General features: G+C 38.6%; 1 protein-coding gene across 1 annotated transcript; it reads left to right on the plus strand.

The window, feature by feature from the left end:
• Positions 1–770: 770 nt before the first annotated feature.
• dcn (decorin) lies at positions 771–19393 on the plus strand. Its single transcript, XM_004083059.4, has 8 exons — positions 771–1040; positions 8271–8503; positions 12930–13042; positions 14280–14493; positions 16123–16236; positions 16336–16429; positions 16524–16662; positions 18198–19393. The coding sequence occupies exons 2-8, from the start codon at positions 8290–8292 to the stop codon at positions 18396–18398; spliced, it is 1089 nt and encodes a 362-aa protein (XP_004083107.1). The 5' UTR covers positions 771–1040; positions 8271–8289; the 3' UTR covers positions 18399–19393.
• The last annotated feature ends 1151 nt before the right edge of the window (positions 19394–20544 follow it).

Raw genomic sequence — 20544 nt, forward strand, 5'->3', positions numbered from 1 at the left:
TTAGCTAGCAGGAGGGAGTCTAAACAGTGAGATGATGGGAAGTGGGGGTGGCCTTGCTCCACATCCCACCCACACTTTAGAATTTCAAATGAACTACTGCCGTTCTGAAGAAACTATGTCCTAGAAAATGCCCGTTTTTTGTTTGTTTTTTTGGCTAAAAACTGCATAATTATAATTAAAAGACTACTTGGAACGCTTTTGCAACAGATCAAAAGATGATCGAAGTGGGAAAAATCATTATTTAGGGTTTTGCATAATTGTCCAATGTTAAGATTCTTCACTGCAGATGGAAAACAAACCAAAGAAAAGGCCAAGAATGTGAGACTTCCACCTCCCACATAGCCCCCCTCGGAGCACCTCCTCCACTGTTTTTGTCTTAAACAAAATCCAATAGATTCAGGATCTTTGAGGCAGTGTAAACAATCCTAATCAAAATGTGGGAAAGGAGTCAAAACCAAGGGCTGGATTTTACCAGAAAGGAGGCATCAACGTTAAGAGTCTGTGTGTGTGTTTGCTTGGAATAGTCAGTATTGAGTCTGATGAATGACAGCAGCTGAAAGAAGGAGAAGCAGAATGTGTGTGTGCAAAGCTCCACAGGACCTATCATTACCAGATGTCACAGTGAGGGTTTCTGCCAGCCCAAACGCTGCCTTCTACCCCTAAACTCTTGTTCCTTCCCTTACTCTCATCCTCTCTGCTCTCCCCTCTCTTTTTTTCCTCCCCCCTTTTGCCGTTTCCAGCTGTTTTTGGAGTGGAGAATGAGGCGAGTCCTCCACCAATTGTCTGGGTGCTGAGAGGTTGCTCGGCGGTTGGACCCCACCTTCCTTCGGTCTTTCTCTCTGCTGTGTCCCGTCTCTCCCTTCCTCTTGTGTGCAGCAGTTTCTCCTCCCCTTGCTGTGAGAGAACACACCTGCTCGATTTTGGCAGAGTCCAATTACCTCGTGGGCCTTCTCAGTCTCATCCTCACAGCTCCAGTGGATTTCGGGAGTCAAAGCTCATTTCAACAGCTTCAACTCTCTTCGTCCATCCTCTGAGAACAGGTTAGTCACAACCTAATCACTGAAATATAAAGTATATGATTACCAATGTGTTGTTCTATCTTTACTTTCCTGTCATTAAATCTCACTAAAAGTCTTTATGTAGTGGTTAAAACGTTTGCTTTAGTGAATATTAAAAAAAAAAAAACTTGTGTGCATCCACATGTTAAAGTTCCCCTTTCCATGGTGTCGTAATGTTCCAAACATGTTTCCAAGTTTTTTTCCCATCGCACTCTTTGTGATGAGAGACCCTAATCAGTCCAGTCTGCACACAGAGCAGAGAAAAAAAGAGCAGCGGCTGAGGAAGGGGGTGTGGTAGTGTTGTTCATGCTGGTACCTTGCTTCTGCCACACAAAATTTAGTCTTTTGGTGCACCTTTTGCTGTCAAATGCAGCTTAATGTTTGCTTTCATTTAACAGAATTTTTATTGCTTTTTTATGTGCAAATGCATGAGCTTAATCATAAGAAATTGATGGTTTTCTTCCTCATCATTCATCAGGAATGTGGCTTTTCTATGCATTTTAGCCATTTCCTGTTATCATATCCGACTTTTTATCTTTGCCTTTGAATATTTTGACTGACTTATTGACATATGAGGGGAATAAGTTAAGGTTTCTGTTTCTTTAAATACGTTACTCTCCCTGAAACAAGAGAATCTTCTTATCTGCCTGTTGAGTGGCTCATTTATTTTTTCAGGTTGATCTCTGTCCAAAGTTGCATTTGCTGCTGTTTTTGTTGTTTATCTCAGAAATAAAACAGCATCCAAATTGCTTGGGGCAACTTAAAGTAAGACCCTTTGAAGAGGAGGTGAAGGAATGGCTGTACCTGGCACGCACAGCGTCATTAATCCTGTAATGGTACCGCTTCCTCAATCAAAGGGAGGTCTGATGGCTTCTCGGCAAGCCGCTACAGAACTTTGAGCCAAATCATTACATGCTTTTAGCCAGCAGGAACAAAAAAGAAAAGCTTAATATGGCTCAGCTGCTCTAACCAAACTAAACAAGGAAGGGGAAAAAACCAAAAAGGCGGACAAAAATGGTGTTGCTTTCTATAATATCCACTGTGGAGCTTTAAAAAAACATCAGAAGTGGTCGCTTTTTGAAACTCAGGGAACAGTGACTGGAAGGTTGGGGAGTTCAAAGTTTTCAGTTGCACTCAGGGGGCGGCAGAGTTTTTTTTTCTCCATCTGGACTTTGAATCTAAAAGTCAAAAAGAGCAAAAGGACAATTGAATTGAGTGGCCATCAGCCATGAAGACTCCACTAGCTCAATTTGCTCTCAGGTCCCTCCACATTTCTGACTTTCGAGTCAAAGGTAATCCTCTGAGCTACAGTGCGGGAGGAAGGCAGCGCAGAATGGAAATGGAAAGAGAAGAAAAGGAGGAGAGGTTGAGCAGTTGGTCCACGTCTGTGCAGGACAGACTGCTGATAATGGGACTGAGGTTTGTGGCAGGCCAACAGCTCTTCTCATGAAACAGCTGAACCGCGGTATAACCGCTCCCTTGGTGTGACTGCAACCAACCAGCATGCTTCACAGACTGTAAAAGCGATCGATCTCAACATTGTTTCTGCTCAAAAAACTAAATTGATTGGATTGTGGCAGTCAAAAGTGGACTCCTGAGCCAAAAACATTCCATGTAGACTTATTTGCTCACATTACAAGAAGCCTTCAGCAGCAGAACTGCTGCTTTAGCTGCATATTTTTAACTTTCCATGCTCTCGTTTACAAGATTGCTCAATTGTGCTCGAGGAATTCAGGGAAAATGATGAATCCCAAATAGCTTTCAGACAACAAAAGGTTTTTTTCTGAAAAACTGAAGTATTGTTGATTCAATTTAGTGGGCGTGGTGATAGCGTTCATTTGCTGATGGGTTGAAAAAGGCCACACATGTTTTAAATGTCCTATGGCCTTGTAAATACCTTTCGGTGATTAATTGCCCGCAGACGCTCTGCAGAGGCAGATCCATGTAGGAGCAGCTTTACAGGAAAGCCAAAAGAACATTGACAAATGGAGGTTGGTATTTAATGTCTGCTTTTTACCATTTTTCCTCATCAAGGCCAGTGAAACTTCTCAAGCTCAAGTATGCTGCAGCAGTTTTTCAGAGTCTGGTCCTCTTGCAAATTGGTCTCCTGCGCTTTTTGCAAAGGCAGCAACAAAGCAAAAGAGGAAAAAGTGACAAAGCAAAGACGGCGAAATTGCTTCGCACTCTTGCAGGAGCTCCACTTCCTGTCTGGGAACCATTAGTCATGCTCAGGCCAGATTTGAGGGGAGACACGTAGAATGAAGGTTGAGCGTAAAAGAATTTAAGAGATTGGACGACTGATGAGCATGGAGCTGTCAGAAACTCTTACTTGGTAAAAAGTAATACACTTAAAATGTATTTTATTATGTATAACAAGTAAACTGCATGTAGTGTAGGAAGTACACTAACTGAATACTTCTTTGGACTAAATTGGAACATTTTACAATATATATACCGTACATAGTAAGTAAACTTCAAGGATACTACCTCACTTAGTACAAACTACTTGTAGTACACTTAAATAGACCACTTTTTGCTGGGGGCTGGTCAACCATCAGACAATTCACAGCTGAGAAGAATGAGGAGAGAAACAGGAGCTTGTCTGTTTACATGTTGCAACTTTTTCTCGTTTAGGGCTCTGTTTAGTTGCATCCTTTCAAAAACAGACTTTGGTTTTCTCTAATGTCCTTTGAGGCATTGCTTGCTTGAGACCTAAGATAGCAGTTTGTCATAAAATGCAAATGATGATAAGAGAATATTCATTTTATCTAAATTTGTTTTGACTCGTTTGACTCGAATAATGACTAAGTAGTAGTAATTCTAGTAATTTTTTTGAACAATATTTGATCATCTTCAAAACAACATAGTCTGTATTACTGATAATTACAATAATCCAGATTAGAAACATTGATTACCCTTTACTTCTATTAATGTGACCATTTCAGATAAACTATTGACCTGAAACTATGTCTGAAAACTTGCACAACTGTTCCAGCTTTTCAGTTCATTCCCCTTCACTTTTTACAGTCCATTCTTACCAATGGCTGCTTTAAGTTTGGAGATTTATGCCAACCATGCACATTTATGCACATGATCCTAATGTAAAAGACTGATTGTGTTCTCATTATTTTACTTTTGCTCTTTGAATCCAATTTAAATCCTTTAAATCCAAAACACATAAAAAGTAATGACTGCTTTCAGTGTTTTTCCATCTTCTGTCTTCTAAATTACAAACTGTGGGTTAGACATTTTCATGGGAAAAAAGGTTACATTTCTAACTTGATGTGTTTCCAAAAAAATAAAAAACAAATAACCAAGAACACACATTAATGGTTGTATCCCATAAGAAAGTCACATTGGCTTTGAAATCCACATACTGATGCTGCAGAGGTGTGCGTTTCCTCGCTCCATTCATGTTACAGCTTGATGCTTTGCTGCACTTGCATACAGGTGTTTGGCTTGATGAGCCAGCGTGGAACTATAGCCTGTCAGGTGATCTGCATGAGGAAGTGAATGCGTTATAAGACATATCTGAGCAGACAAGAAGTGATGCCTGAAGCAGAGATTAATGCATGTCTCTTTTTAGTTTTGACGCTTGGGTGAGCCCTTGGGTCCTTGCATATTATTAAGTTCCCATATTCTATTCATATGAAATCCTAAATTAGCTCAATGTTCAACCTTTGGCCTAATTCAAAATTTGCAATATCAAATTAAGTTTACTAAAAAGATGTGTAACCAAATAGTAGTACCGCCCCAACAATAATTCTCATTCAACTCTTCTTGCAGAAGAGATGCAGCCTTTTAAAATTCCACTCTGATGTTCCTTTGATCTACTTTCAATGTGTTCCCAGTGGTTTCATTATGTTTCTGCTGTTCTAGCCAAAATTTTAAAAAAACCTGTGTCGCTTTTTAGGACATAGTTTCTGCAAAGCGGCAGTAGTTCATTCAAAATCTGCCCAAGTTGTGGGCGGGACCATTGGCGCGAACAAATCCCCCCCCATTTCCCATCATGTCTTTGTTTGGACTATCTCCTGCTAACTTACAGCCTCTCACAGCACCAACCTAACATTAGGTCTGCAACGAAAATGGCGAGCAACATTGAAGCTATCCAGCCGTACAGTTTTGAGACATATGCCAGCTCAGACAAGGAAAACATAGGCGTACATGGATCTAGTTGTCTTCAAGCGGATGGATCAGAGTAAAGCTAAGCAGTGAGCTTGAGGCTTGTCGTCGTTGTAGGTCCTACGTCACCCCTAAAAGCTTCTTCTAACTGCATTTTTATAAAGGAATTCTCAGAAATACGATTTTAAGCTCAATTCTCTTTAAATATGTCCGTTATTGGAAAAAATCATGTTAAAAACACCAAAATCCTCATCCGAGTGACTTTTTAATAGTTCTCTTGCTTGTCTTGTCTTCATGGAAGACTGCTGAAATGTGAGGCTGACAGAGTGACTGCAGAGCTTACGAAGGCCTATATGAAATGCTGCACAATTGTGTCCCTTGATTTATCTGCTTGTGCCTGGAGGTCAAAAAGGAAATATACATTTAAGCAGCCAGTGGCAAAACTCTTGTCATACTGTAGTTTCTTTGAAGACCTTCCAGATGTAAGGAGCATCATCAGCTTCATTCCACGCCTGAAGTCTTTTTGGCAAAAAGTGGGCAAGTGTAATCAGTCTGGCTCACAAAGATGCTTTAGAGGTTTTCATGCAGTAGTGTTGGTTAGTGTGTCTACAAATATCATCCCAGTCAAACTTCAGATGAATGACCGAACCACTTGACCCAGGAATGATTTGCATCCCTTAATCCAGACAATAAAGCATTGAGGTAAAGACTGCAGTTTTGTTGGGACTAAGCTATCAAGTTAGCGTCAATAAGAACCACACATGACCAAAATTAGGCAGCCTCAATGGAACATCTCGTATACTGGATCTGCTGTTTTTGTTCAGTCAGGTACGTTCTGTCTTACTGTTATTGTTATGATCGGAACAGCCTTTAAAATCCTGCAAAGTCCAGAAGGTTCAACTATTAACTGAAACAAATCCTCCTTTAACTGTTCGGATGTTTTTCTAGTAGCTTTACATCAACAGAGCAGTGATAAAAAAGGATTTGTAAAGAAAGAAGGGTCCTCAAATTCCTCTGAGAGAAGCTTTCAGACTCTAGTACTGTAAGCAGCCACTGTAAGTACTGAAGTCATTCAGTGTGTTATAGCAATGGCTGTTTTGTGGACAGAGACTATAATTACAGCTTGTGCACAGACACAATTCCCACGCCTGACCTGACATAACCCTCACCTGGCTTTACAAAGTCTTCAAAGATTGTGACGCAAATAAGACTTTCGGGTGAAGAAATAAAGCAGATTTCTCTTGAACAAAAGATGCAAGGAAAGGTGCAGAAAGAAACCACATAAGCATCATCCTTTCGTGTGATTTTTAATTACCCACAAGTCCGTGGAATACCAGGCCCTTAACTGGTTTTGGTGCAGGCTTATAACATCACAGCGATGATGCTTGGGTCAAGGTCCACTACAGTCGCGGCTCAAAGCAGCCCTTTAATTACTGTGGCACCGCGACGGATGGAAGGAAGGAAGCAGCAACGCTTGGCTTCATCCATGAGGGGGTTTCTGGGAATTGGAGAGTGTGCGTTGCGGCGTACAATTTCAAGACGTTTATGTGGATGCAGGATTTGATTTACAAAAAAAATGCACACGTGCATGAGTCATCGGGGCTGCGGTTCCATTCAGAAAGTGAGGATCTGTAGGAAATGAGGATTCACCCATTGTCTGTTTGCAGAGTCCAAAATTGCTGCTGAGAAAAAGTGCTTTGCAAGCAAACAATGAAAGTGATTTATGTGTGAAAGAATGAAGATGTGGGGCAGTGGAACACAGTTGTATGTGCAATACTTTATGCCTTAAATGTCCTGTGTGTCAAGGAGGAAGCAGACAAAGCTGTAAAGCTTCCTGGTTTTAAATTTCACAGCAGTCCATCACATTTTAATAGTGAAGTAATGACACTGGACAATAAATATTGTTTTTAGTAGTTTTAAAGTGTAATTCTGTTATACTATATGCGTTTTTTTATAGAGCCATCGTAACAAGGTAATTCCCCATTTGAGGGATCAATAAAGTTTTTTTTTTCTGTTCATGAACAGCATGGTGTTTGGAGAACTTTCAGTCATTTTACTTCTTTGCTGTGTTGTTCCTTTTTTATATTTAATTGGAACATAAGAAGAAATAAACATTTTGCACCATCCGAAAAGCATCTAAACAGGTCTTCTGTGTTCTTAAAGAATGATAAAGGTGGATGTATCATATATAATATAGCTTTATATAATATAGCTTAATTAGTTAACTTACAGATATAATTAAGATATAATCTGTAAGTTAACTAATGAGCCATTTTTTCATTAAACCTATGGTAAAATTGGGAAGATACACCAAAAAGTCAGTATTTGGTCAACAGTGCAGGACTGTTGGGTTTTTATTGACAGACTATTAACTAAAACTTAAGAATGTTGATTTGAGTTGTCCAGTAAATTAGAATTATCTACAGTGTATTTAATTATACCCAGTGGCCGAGCTACAATATAATATATGGGGGGCAGGAGCGGGGCAAAAGACCATTACAAGCGAAAGGATCTAAAATATGTTTTTCAATCAGTTTTACTTATTTAAAGCCTTTTTTTAAGCATTTGCAATGCTTTGATTGTTTTCATTTTTCAATCTTTGTCAATACTGATGCTGAGATTTACTCAAAAATTGGGGTTGAGGAGGGGAGACAAAGCTTTTTGCCCCCCGTAGCTCTGTCCTTACTGACGAATAATTTGTCACACCAATTTTTTTGCATCACTGTTTTTAGCTGCATCTTATGAAATTTTCCTAAAAAGCTTCAAAGACCACATAATCTACAAATACCTGTGTAGAAATGGGATTTTTTTAAACTGTTTTTTTAAGTAATTTAAAATATTAAAACAGGTCGGTTGAACTTTTTACAAAAAGCAGATTTACTGTTTGGACAAATCTCACTAAGCTGTTTAGGTCAAAGGATTCCACTTTCCGTGCCTGCCCTCTTAACCTTTGCCCTTTGCTTCGGATTTCTCCCGTTGTCTCCCTCTTTTTTTTTTTTTTTTGTGAATAACTTAACATCTTTACTCTTTCAAGAAATTGTACAACAGCACAAACAGATGCAACCAAACGTTTCCTTCTTGTTATTCTAGGCTCCCTTTCAGCAGCACCATGAGGTCAGCCTGTCTCTTCCTGCTTCTGGTCACCGCCTGCTGGGCTCTGCCCTTCCGCCAGTCAGGATTCCTAGACTTCATGATGGAGGATGACCCCGGATCGGGGGTGACAGAGGTACCAGAAGGACGTGGACTCCCTGACGTAGATTTAGGACCGGATTGCCCCTTTATGTGTCAGTGCCATCTCCGTGTGATCCAGTGCTCTGACCTCGGTAAGACATCTGCTTGATTGGTATCTTTTTTAAATTTTGCATCACAGATGTCCAAAACGGATTGACAATCAATTTTTTTATGTCCTATATCTTAAAGTAGAAAAAATAAACAAAAGACAAAAAAAATTAAGGTTTTGCAAAACATTTTCACAGAAGTGTGTGAAAAGCAGGTCTGTACTCCACTATTGGGTTGTAATTTGAGGCTCTTTTGAAAACATGTGCACCAAGTGATTTTCTGCTCCACTTGACTTTAAAACCCAATTAAAAATCCACATTTTAACATCGTTTTTAAACAGTTTTTGCCTTACCACTCAATTATAAAGATCCTTATTTTTATTGGAACCTTTTTATTCTATCATGAATCTCCAGTCTGGACAATGACATATGTCCTGGGGGGTTTGTTTGCTTATTTTGTTACATTTTACTTTAAATTTATGAGCAAATATGTTTACAACATGTTCTTCCAGTTTGGCGATCTAGCTTCAGTTTTAAATGACTTGTTTCGTGTGTTTTTTTATCTTGGGTCAAAATTTTACCTTATTTTTACAAAGTTTATACTTTACCAATCTTCCTCTCTCCTCCTCCTCCTCCTCCTCCTTCTGGGCCATTTGAAAGCAGGGTTGAGTTGTGCAACAGAGAAAACAAAGCCCAAGATGATTTGTTAAATTAGTCACAGATGTTGTGACCTACCTCCCTTCCTGTAACAAATACATTATTTCTTCATCCAGGGCATTTCTTTTTGACTCACAATTGTGATGAGGAAGGGAAGGTTAGACTGGAAAGTCCCCAAACCAACTGTGTTATGCCAAATCATGACTTTTTTTTCCCCAAATGCAAGGTTTATTCACCTACAACTATAGGCTGCAAGGTTTTGGCCTGTTCTTTCCTTCAGGGGAGTCATAACAGTTTATGCAGTCGTCATATTTTCTGTTTGAAACATCTGATGTGTTTTGTCTAATCTTGTGTGGAGATTAGACAAAAATTGTAGTTTGAGTCATTTTTACCAATGTTTCAGAAAAGTTCCTGTTTTTTTTTTCATTAAATACTTGCTGGGTTTGATAGTTTTCTTGGCTCAAGCATGTGTTTGAAAAGGGAGTGGCAGATTAATGGATGAAGGAGGAATGAAGCGATAGTGGTTCTAGTTTCACAACACACAAGGGATGAAATAAAACAGAGCTGGAATTCAGCGAAGAAGAGGCAAAGCATAAGATGAAGGTGTAGAAAACCAGAGAGAGCAGGTGGCTCATAAGATGATCAGAGTGGATCTTTATGCTAGTTGTGATGCTCCTTTAACAATTAAATGGTCAGTTGGGTCAATTTCTGACCACAGCCAAGTAGAAGCCATAAAAATTTACTTCATCCTTCAGAGAATTAAAACATTGCTTTGTTTTTATATAAATGAACTATTATTTTTTTTTTTGTTTTAAGAAAAGAGCCTTTTTTCTAAATATGAAATAGACCACTTTTGACACGAGTTCCCTTCAAAATAAAAGACCCCCCTTTATCACAGGATCATCTCAGTGCAACAAATACACTTATAGGTAGTATAATGTTGGCAGTCATTAAAAAAACGTATTGATATGAACTGAATTTAATTTAATTAATTTAAATTGCATGTATCTCACAGGAAGAAATTCACTCGTCATTGGAATCTTAAAGAAAAAAAAACAAGTACAGCTCACTAGCAATTAGATCAAACAAACAAATAGCTAAATAGAAACCGGTACATAAACATTTGTGCATAATAATAATCCGGTCTTCATGCATCTAGTTTAAATGCATCACAGCCAGAAATTTGTAAATCAAACTAACAAAATAAATCAGAACCACTTAGGGGATAGTTTTTAGAACCATTTGTTGCACCTAAAATCCTTGAATTTTTCGAAATACAATAAAAAAATCTGCATTCTGCACTTTCATTCTGGTTGTGCTTTGTTACCTCCATCAGATTTTCTGCGCTGCACGTTGCTAAAAAATCTGACAAAATATTTTATTTTGACAACTGTTTATGAACGACTTGTATAAAATCTGAGTTAGTTTACTTTCTTTTTTTCCCCTTTAAAACCAGGTCATCATTGTAAATGAGAAACTGTACAACTGATCCTCCAACTAAAATCAAGAGTTAATAAAATAAGATAAATAATACTTCTGACTTTACAGTTACTTTAAAAATAAAAATAAACATTTTCCCTTAACCAGAGGGCTACAATAAAGTGGTAAAAGAGCCACATGTGACTCAGGTTGCAGACCCCTGGGTTAGGCAGTCAGACAGGCAGACAGACAGTAAAAGAGCTGTTCCATTGCATCATCAGCATTTTCCATTAGAACCCACCTGGATTTCCTACTCCTGTATATGAGCAGCACTGTCTTGAAGCCACCATCTGCTTCCCAGACCTGCTGGCATGCACACAAACACACTTTCAACCTCAGACATCCATGGAAATACACACATTTGTGCTTGAATACACACAGGCAAGAGAGTGACATGTGGATCCCATTTAGATGCACTTATCACAAGATATTTGGACTTTTATGTGTGTCGGCATGTGGGGTCACATGTGTCATAACAAACGTTTTACTGATTTGTACACCAAAAACCTCCATGTTCCAATGATGACAAGTGAAAAATGTTTACAAAAGTATAAAACTTTTAAATGAACCGATGGATTTGAAGAGCAGGCTGCATGCTTACAAAACCTCAGTGACCTCAGTCCAAATTTGCTCGGTTGTGTTGATGTTGCTGTCAAAAGAGATTGTCCTGCCCTGCTTTGAAGCAATTCTTGATTCCAGATTACAAAACTTGTTTCAAATAAGTCTTCGATAGATTGATCACTTTATTTGTGTAGCACCTTTCATCAACATGCTGAACACAAGGTGTTTGGCAAAAAACAAATAAACTTAGGTTAGATCAATAAAAGCTCATACAATACAATAGATTAAAAGCAACAACAATCAAAAGACAAACATAACATGACAATCCATACAAGTCATGAAATACTTAAAAGCCAAAGTAATAAATAAGTTAAAGTAGTCTTTTTATTAGAATTATGCAGTTAGCCAAAGGTTATTATTTGTTTTCTAGGACAGGGTGGCAGTAGTTCATTAGAAATTCACCTCTTAATTTTGGACGGAACAATTGACATCAAGTAGGCCCGCCCCCACATCCCATGATGCCTTTTTAACATTCTCTTCCACTAGCTTACAGCCCCTCACAACCCCAATCTCATATTGCCAACAAAAAATGGCAAGCGACATTGGAGCTCCTCCATCATCGGAAAAATGGTACAAGATTAAAACACCAATCAGAGTGGGTCTTTGATCGTGCTATGTACATGTTAGCCCTGCGACGGACTGGCGACCTGTCCAGGGTGTACTCCGCCTTTACGGAAAGGTAGCCAGGACAGGCTGCGGCGACCCTGGAAAGGATGTAGCTGGTGAAGAAAAGGGATCGATGTGAATGCCAAGTTAACAGTTGTTTCTTTAAATACATTAAACAGTCTTTTTTTAATTTTTTTTTTTTTAATACATTAAACAGTCTTGATACAGCGTAAAACCTGATATTCAAACAATTACATTGCGAGTATGACTTTTTTGACATCACAAAAATTTTTGGTTTGCATTTGACAAAAACACATATGAAATAGCCAAGATAGATTTTAAAAGTTTGTTTTATCATCAGCTGGCTGTTTTGTTGGAAAATCCATAAAAACAGATATAAGGTGGGTTTACGGTGCAGCTTTTCTGTTACGAAGGCTTTAGCCATAAATAGCTGTGATAGTTCCTCTGTCATACAGAGAAGAAAACAAATTTGGATGAAAATATTTTCCAAAAAGTCATCTTTAGCTTTTGAATAAAAATAAAATGTCCAAGAATACATCAATGTGTGGAGCTGAGACAAGGCTTCTGTGTGTCCTTTTAAATGTAAACTACTTTTAACCAAGTGTTTTTTGAGTCATCGTCGAAGCATGACGTCTTTCGTCACTTTTTAAAGCAGTGCACTCAACCGGTTTTATAGAACAGATGTGGCTCTCTGTGTCCAGAGAAAAACATTTTTTCTGTGACTTTGGTGTCCAGGTATGCAGTTTGCCACTTCTGCAGAAGGAAATTTGTTTTAAGGCTGCATGTACCTCAAAGCACAAGTACATGTTTTGCCTTTCTGGATTGTTTGAAGACATTTTTCTTTTTTAGAATAGATATTTATAAGTAAAGAAACAGTGAACGTTTGTACTTCCAAAAATATTAATCCAACAAACAATTGTTCGTTTTGAAAGTGGAGCTCCTTTTTTGGTGAATTTTTATGTAAAATGCTGTACATTGGTTTTTGGCACTTCATTTTTGCAAACTCAACTTGGTGTCATGCATCATTCTGACAAATGTAATAATTCTATTCAATGTTTTTTTTATCTTTTGTTACCAATCCCATCAGGGTTGAAGAAAGTTCCTGAGAAAATCCCAAAGGATACAAGCCTGCTGGACCTGCAGAACAACAAGATCACTGAAATCAAGGAGAATGATTTTAAGGACCTACAGGGACTACAAGTGAGTGCCATTTCACTACAGGGATTACCTGTTAAGTACGAATCTTTTGTGGAAAACCTGAAATTAAATCCACATTTGGGATCTGCATGCGAATAAAAAACATGTTTGGGTAGAATATAGGTTTTACATTATGAAACATACATAAGATTTATTTTTGCGTAAATGGACAGAACATCAAATTTCATTCCAACTCCTACTGTGACTTTCATAACGGGACATAGAAGAGCGTTCTATTTCATGCCCACACCACGTGTCTGCCTTTTATAGACTTTAAGGACGGATATTGAGTTTCTTAACATGTGGAAGATGTTGAGAAGGTTTATTAAAATAACACCTAATTTAGTGGTATAGACTCACTTGGAACCCAATAAGGGAGGTTTAAATGTCCCATGAATGTTGAATGCATAACAAAAGAGATGAACATAAATTATGTGACCAGTTTAAGAAAAAATCATTGTTATTTAATAGATTTTTCTTTTCAAATCTAGCCTGTTATATTTTAGTCTATTGTTGTCTATATGGAAGCCTGTCAAGTAAATAAATGTGAAAACTAAACCCAGTAAAGCTGCCATAAATGCTGAAACTTTAAGTGAATTTGTGCACGAAACTATGCTAAAATAATTTTTGAGTTGGCTTAACTGAAGAAAAAGCTAAAATTTTTACATTTAATTTGTAATCAACTCTAAAAAACATTCAGTTTAGCCCAATTGCATTATCTTCAGCACAAACACCTTTACTTCCACAGCTTAAAGAAGCCAGACAGGTTTTCACCCCAAGGTCATGTTGCCCTACGCCTTCAAACTCCCGTTGCTTTCCGTCTTGTAATAAATACTTCTGTCTGACGGGTAGGCCTGTTTCCACTATTATTCTACTCCGTGGCCTCTTTAGGGCAGTGGTCCACATTCTTTACATTGCATCCCGTCTGCTTTCAGGCAGAAAATGGCATTAAAAATAACTTTGTGTTCTTAAGTTTGGTCTTGAACCTGTAAAGCTCCTGTTAAACAGCTGTTGTATTAAATATATTTTTGTGCATGTGGTCAATTTTTTTCTTAAACCTCATGGTTCCTTGTTAAAAAAGTCAAAAACCAGGAAGGGGTAAAGTGTCAGAATTATTTTTTGCCAAACTACAAGACTTTAACTCCATTTTTGCAGCTTCTGAAGCAAATTTAAGGATGGTCAAAGCTCTACTACATCAATGGCAATACTTCATTTTCTTTTTATTGTTTTTATCCCCAAGACTCTGATTCTGGTGAACAACAAAATCACCACTATCCATCCGAAAGCTTTCAGCTCTCTGGGCAAGCTCCAGCGCCTCTACCTGTCAAAAAATCTCCTGAAGGACGTGCCCGTCAACATGCCCAAGAGCCTGCAGGAGCTCCGCATCCACGAGAATGAGATTGTAAAGATCAAAAAGGCCTCCTTCCAGGGCATGTCTAACGTCATAGTCATGGGTGAGAAATGTTTGTGAAATATTGACACGTATGATGCGCTGCAACAAATTTGTATGTTTATTTTACTCGTTCTGGCTCATGAAAAGCCAATAACGTTCTCCCCAAGATCGTGTCTAAGGTTTTGGAAGGTGTTTGTTGGTCAAATGACAAAATTTAAATGGCAAGATGATTGTGTACAGTGTTACGTGGTAACTGGTGGTATGTGGGAAATAAGAAACCAGTCAAGGGATGTCACCCAAAGGTGGTAATGTAACATTTGCAGCAAATATTTTAGTTATGGTTATTAAAACCAAACTGCTCCTAAGATGCAATTGTCCAGAGTCTAGTTTTTGTTCAGCTACAACTAAACCAGTCAGTCTGCTTCAGTATTTTCAAATTTAGTAAAATTTCCACCTATAAATTCAGCTAAAGAGAGCCTTTCTAATACTCAATGGTAGAAAAGTCTGGCAAAGCTGAACTTGAATTGTCAACCGTTGCAACTAAGATTTTAGTTGTCCGCTTCATCAATTACAACACTTTCAATAATAATAATGAAACATTTTATTTAATTAGGCGCCTTTTTCAGAACTCAAGGGTGCCGAACAAATGTAAAAATATTTGTTTTTAAAAAAAGTTAAATAGATAAAACAGCGTACAGTTTAAAGTTTAAAATATGTCAAGAAAAGTAGGCGAGTCAGAAAAGGTGAGCTTTGAGGTTGGAGATGAAGTGAGGCAGAGAGTCCATTCTCCGCAGGTCAGGCGGGTGGGAGTTTCAAAGTTTGGGGGCCCTGCTCCTATGGTGACAAGGCAGGCTGTGGGGATAACAACTTTGGAAGGAGGATGAGGGATATGGGATGGGCGAGGTTGTAAATGGCTTTGTGGGTTAGCAGGAGGATTTTGTGGGTGATTCGCTAGGTGTTGGGTGGCCAGTGAAGCTGCTTGGGTACAGTTGTGATGTGATGGAAGGAGGGGGTCCGAGTAATAATGTAAGCGTCAGAGTTTTGGACCAGTTGCAGTTTGCGGAGAGTCTTTTGCAGGAGTCCACACAGATGCAAGTTCCAAAATTCCTGACGAGAAGTGACGAGGATGTAGGCCAGTATGGCAGTGGAATGAGGGCAAAGGAAGGGGCAGAGACGGCAGATGTTCTGGAGGTGGAAGTAGGCGGTCCGGGTGTTGTTGACATAAGAAGTGAAGAAGAGAGCGCTGTCCAGGATGACACCCAGGCTCTTAACCTGAGGGGAGGGAAAAATGTTGGAATTGTCAAAAGGGATGACAGTTATTGAGTTTACTGAAGGTGGACTTAGTCTCCTAACTAGCTATACATTAGATAAACTATTATAAACCTAATCTTAGTGGTTTATGATTAGCAATAAGGCAGCATAGAAAGCTTTCGGTGCCCTCTGCTGGGTATGTTTGGCATTAACAAAAATAATTGTCCTTGTTGGATAACTCTTTTAGTGCAAGAAAAAATAAACATAGAATAGAACATGAAACTTGTGTGTTTTTTGTTAAGGAAACAGATTTTGATTAAGCATGCAAGTCCTCCTAACTTAATTTATCAAGTTTTCCAAATGAATTTGTTGGCAACCTTATGAACCTTTTATAGAAAATACCAGTTTTTCTCAAGAACATTTTTTTTTTTTACATTAGAGCTTGGGTCCAACCCCCTGAAGAGCGCAGGAGTTGAAGCTGCAGCTTTTGCTGACCTGAAAAAGGTCTCCTACATCAGAATTGCTGACACCAACATCACTGAGATCCCCAAAGGTAAAGGTCTACACTTCTAGGTAGAGGTGTTTCTACATAGGCTCGCATTATGTCGACGTTTTTTTTGGGGGGTTTATTTTTTTCCATGTGGATTGGCAGGTCTTCCCAGCTCCCTCTCTGAGCTTCACTTGGATGGAAACAAAATTACCAAAGTGACATCAGACAGGCTAAAAGGCCTGAAGAACCTGGCCAAGTAATGAAGAATTCCCTTGTCTATAGATTGTGTGTTTTTTTTTGTTTCCTCTTCTCTCACCCTTTACTTATTCGTTTGTTGATATTTGTTGCAGGCTTGGTTTAAGCTATAATGAAATCAGCTCTGTAGAAAATGGCTCACTGGCCAACGTCCCCCACTTGCGAGAACTTCACCTGGACAACAACGCCCTGACCAGCGTTCCCCCTGGTTTACCCGACCATAAATACATCCAGGTACATGCTGGTTTACACTGCTTAGACCACAGAGGTGCTTTTAACAGCATGTACGCATGTGAATCCATTACTGGTATCATTAAGTAAACATTGTAATTCATCTATTAGGGCAGGGGTGCGCAAACGTTTTGACTCTTGGGCCACAGAGGGTTCTAAAATTTAACATAAAGGTCAGACCAGGGGCAGATGCATGGAGTGTTTTGGTAATCCATCTCCTTACAGAAAGAAACAACCTGAAAACTGAACAAAAACATGCTTTAATTGAGGTTGCACCTGTAGAATAAAGATTAACCTTGATCATCTTTTTTCTATTCAATTTTGTTTATATAGCCCAATATTTACAACAATATTCATCTCAATGGGCTTCATACTGGCAATTGTGTAATAAACATGAATCATAAAGAACATAAAGTCATAGAATTCAATAGCTGATTGCTAAACTAAACTAAACAAACTAAACCAAACTGGGCATCCCTGCCCTTATATCTCCTTCACGATAAGGAAAAACTCCTAAAAAAAAAAAAAAAACGGATTCCGGAAAAAAAGACAAACCTCAGGGGTGTCCACATAAAGGAGGGATTCTGCCCCAGGACGGACAGGCGATATACCAGAACTCTTCGAGAGAGTTAGCTTTTCTAATCCTACAACTACGCATTTAAATGGTCCACCAACTTTAGATCTGAAGCTTTTCCAGTAGTCTTTTAATTATGATTGTACCGTTTTTTAGCCAAAATATAAAAACATTTTAGACAGTTTCTGCAGAGTGACAGGACTTTAGTAGAAAATCCCCCTAAGTTATGGGCGGGACTGTAGGCGCTGAGCAACACCCCCCCATCACCACCACCACCACCTGTTGCCGATACTACAAGTGGATACTGGAGTAATCCAATCGTACAGTTTGAGCCAGATCAGCTCAAACGAGGAAAACAGACATACATCGATCTAGTTGTCTACAAGTGGATGCATCAGAATGGAGCGGAGCAGGGAGCTTGTGGACCCCCCCCAACGTATTTTCTACTTTACATATAAGCTCTTTTCCAAACAGCATTTTTTTTTGATCTGCTCCTGATTCGCAGCTATGTGAATACTCGGAAAATGCTATTTTGAGCTGAACTTTAATTATAAATGTTGTCCATCATAAGAATAATGCCACAATATGATGATAAAAACATAACCTTCATCAGAATAGGTCTTCAAAACAGGAAATGATGTGGCGGTAAAATGGCAACAATAAGAAAAAACAAAAAGGCAACCTCAGACATCAATTCAATTCAATTCAATTCAATTTTATTTGTATAGCCCAAAATCACAACAACAGTCGTCTCGATGGGCTTCGAAGTAAAACATGAAATCAAAAGGATCACGAATACAAAGAGTTCAATAGAAAAATACTAAAATGAACTAACAAACTGACTAAGCTATACTGGCATCCCTGCCCTTAGACCCCCCTACATCACATGCCAGGAAGGTTGTATAAGTTCTGTGAGGAGTGATAACACTCACAGGAGGAGTGATAACACTATTCCCTCTTTTAGGTGGTCTATCTCCACTCCAACAAGATTGCTGCTGTGGGAACAGAGGACTTCTGTCCTCCTAACTTCAACACCAAAAAGGCCATGTACTCCGGCATTAGCCTGTTCAGCAATCCTGTGCCTTACTGGGAAGTTCAGCCCATCACCTTCCGCTGCGTCTTCGACCGCACCGCCATTCAACTCGGAAACTACAGGAAGAAGTAGAGCGTCCAGACAGCCCGCTTTGAGGAAGCGCGTGTTTGTAAATGAGTGTACGAACGTTTTGAGCGTGTGCATGTTTGACTATAGCCGGACGACACTGACCATCCACCCTTTCTACAACTGCCACCCCAAACAGTAATGACATTACTAACACCATGCTGTCAGAACATCACTTCCTGTTATCTGAAAATATTAAACACATATCCCGGAGAACATTAATAGATAAAAACTGCATTTGTGAAACTAAAGAAAAGGCATTCCAGTTATGTTTTTCCAAGCACTCACTAGATTGGAAAAAGTCAAAATATATTTAAAGAAAAACCTAAATGATAAATGAAGTTTCTCTCTGGAAAAAAGTAATGAACTTCAGTTTGGTAAGGGTTTTTTTGGACTTTTATCTCTTTTAAATTACACTTGCCTGTGGAGCAGGCCCCTTTCACAACCTTTCTGCTAGATGTGTGTAGCACAAAAATTTGTTTTCCATGTATTATTATCCAAATGAACTCCGCAAAAAGACCTGAACTCTTTATTGTATCCACTTCTGCCATTGCCTGTGTTTTCTTCTGTAGTGTTCTACTTCACCTTTTCTTCATGTCATCCCCTTTATTAAGTGTGTAATTTTCCTAAAGCAAGGTGAAAGCAGCAACTAAAAATGCAGAATAAACCATATACATTTTAAACAGAAGTAATTTCCAAAGAATGTGCATCTTCTTGACTCTTAACAAGAGCTTTATGAACTATTCTGTTTGTTTTCCTCATTGCTTTTGTGACCTTTATTACTTTAGCAGTAATTCAAGGGCGTTTCCATGACACCCTTGTTTTTGTGGATGTTGTATGTAAAGATGCTGTATATAAATGCTGTGTAAAAACAACAATACTTCTCATTGCTTAAAAAGGCACAAGATTTCTTGTCACCAACAAAAGGTCTTCCTCTCGTCTTCCAGGAGCAGGCGCTCCAGCTAAGGCGTCCAGGAAAAAATAAACTCCAGATGGAAAAAGAGGAGCAGTTTTTGATGGGGGTGGGGGTGGGGCCATTTTCATTGGGAAAATGGAAACAAAAGTGGCACAGGTACAAATGGGGGGGGGGTCTTTATGTAAATTTAACAAAAACAAAAAAATATTATTATATATCAACTTTCATTGAAAATGAAAAGGAAATTGTTCTTTCAGCTTTCATTTCTCGTCATCCCCTTGTTTACACTCTCTCCCACTAGCTTACAGCCCCTCACACCCCCAACCTAACATTACCAGTGCAACAAAAAGGTTAGCAATAATTGAACTATCCAGTCGTACAGTTTTGAGCCACATTCCAGCCTGGACGAGGAAAACGAAGACGTACGAGTGGATAAATCAGAATGGGGTGAATCATGGAGCTTGCGGCCTGCTGATTGTATTTTCTACATAACTACAAGCTTATTTTAACAGCTTTTTTTATCATTTGTTCCAGATACACAACAATTTGAATAAAGAAATGCTCAGAAATACAGTTTTAATCGTAATTTTCTTTTTACTTGTCCTCCATCCTGTCCTGAGACGAATGCAAGAACATACAAAAAAAATGATTTTCACTGCACTACATAGGTCTTAAAATATGCAATAAGGGCCTCCTTATCAAAACTGAAATGTTTTGATAAAATTGTCTTAAAAAGAATAACAAAAGACAGTGCTTGTTGAATAATAAAATAAAAAAACATAAAACAATGTTTTAATTTAGAAATTTAGACTGAAGGGATAAGTATTTTTCAAAATAAAAGCCTAGCTTTTCACATGTTGCAACCTGATGAGCACTTCAAAGTCATCCAATTCATCTTCATTTCCTTTCTCTACACATTGGCTTTCTGCCATCTGGCTATCATAAGTCACATGACAGTTTTTTCTTTATACCATGTTGAGTCCTATCAAAAAGGAAATGGTGTTTTTTTTCCTTGTGCAAGCAAAACATTAAAGGCATGGAAGTAATCCTTGGCTACCATCAAATGTTTGGTTTAATGACAAAAAAAAATTTGCAACGTACCATATAATTCAGGACTCCACTTAATTTACCGTCACCTCGAATGGAGAAAAAAAACTGTATATTTTTTTATGCAATTGGAAATCAATTCATGCATAAAGGGGTTAAAAGAGGTGGGAACCGGCTGACTTTTTCCTT

This window comes from Oryzias latipes, chromosome 23 (genome assembly GCF_002234675.1).
Source record: "Oryzias latipes chromosome 23, ASM223467v1".
NCBI classification, from domain to species: domain Eukaryota; kingdom Metazoa; phylum Chordata; class Actinopteri; order Beloniformes; family Adrianichthyidae; genus Oryzias; species Oryzias latipes.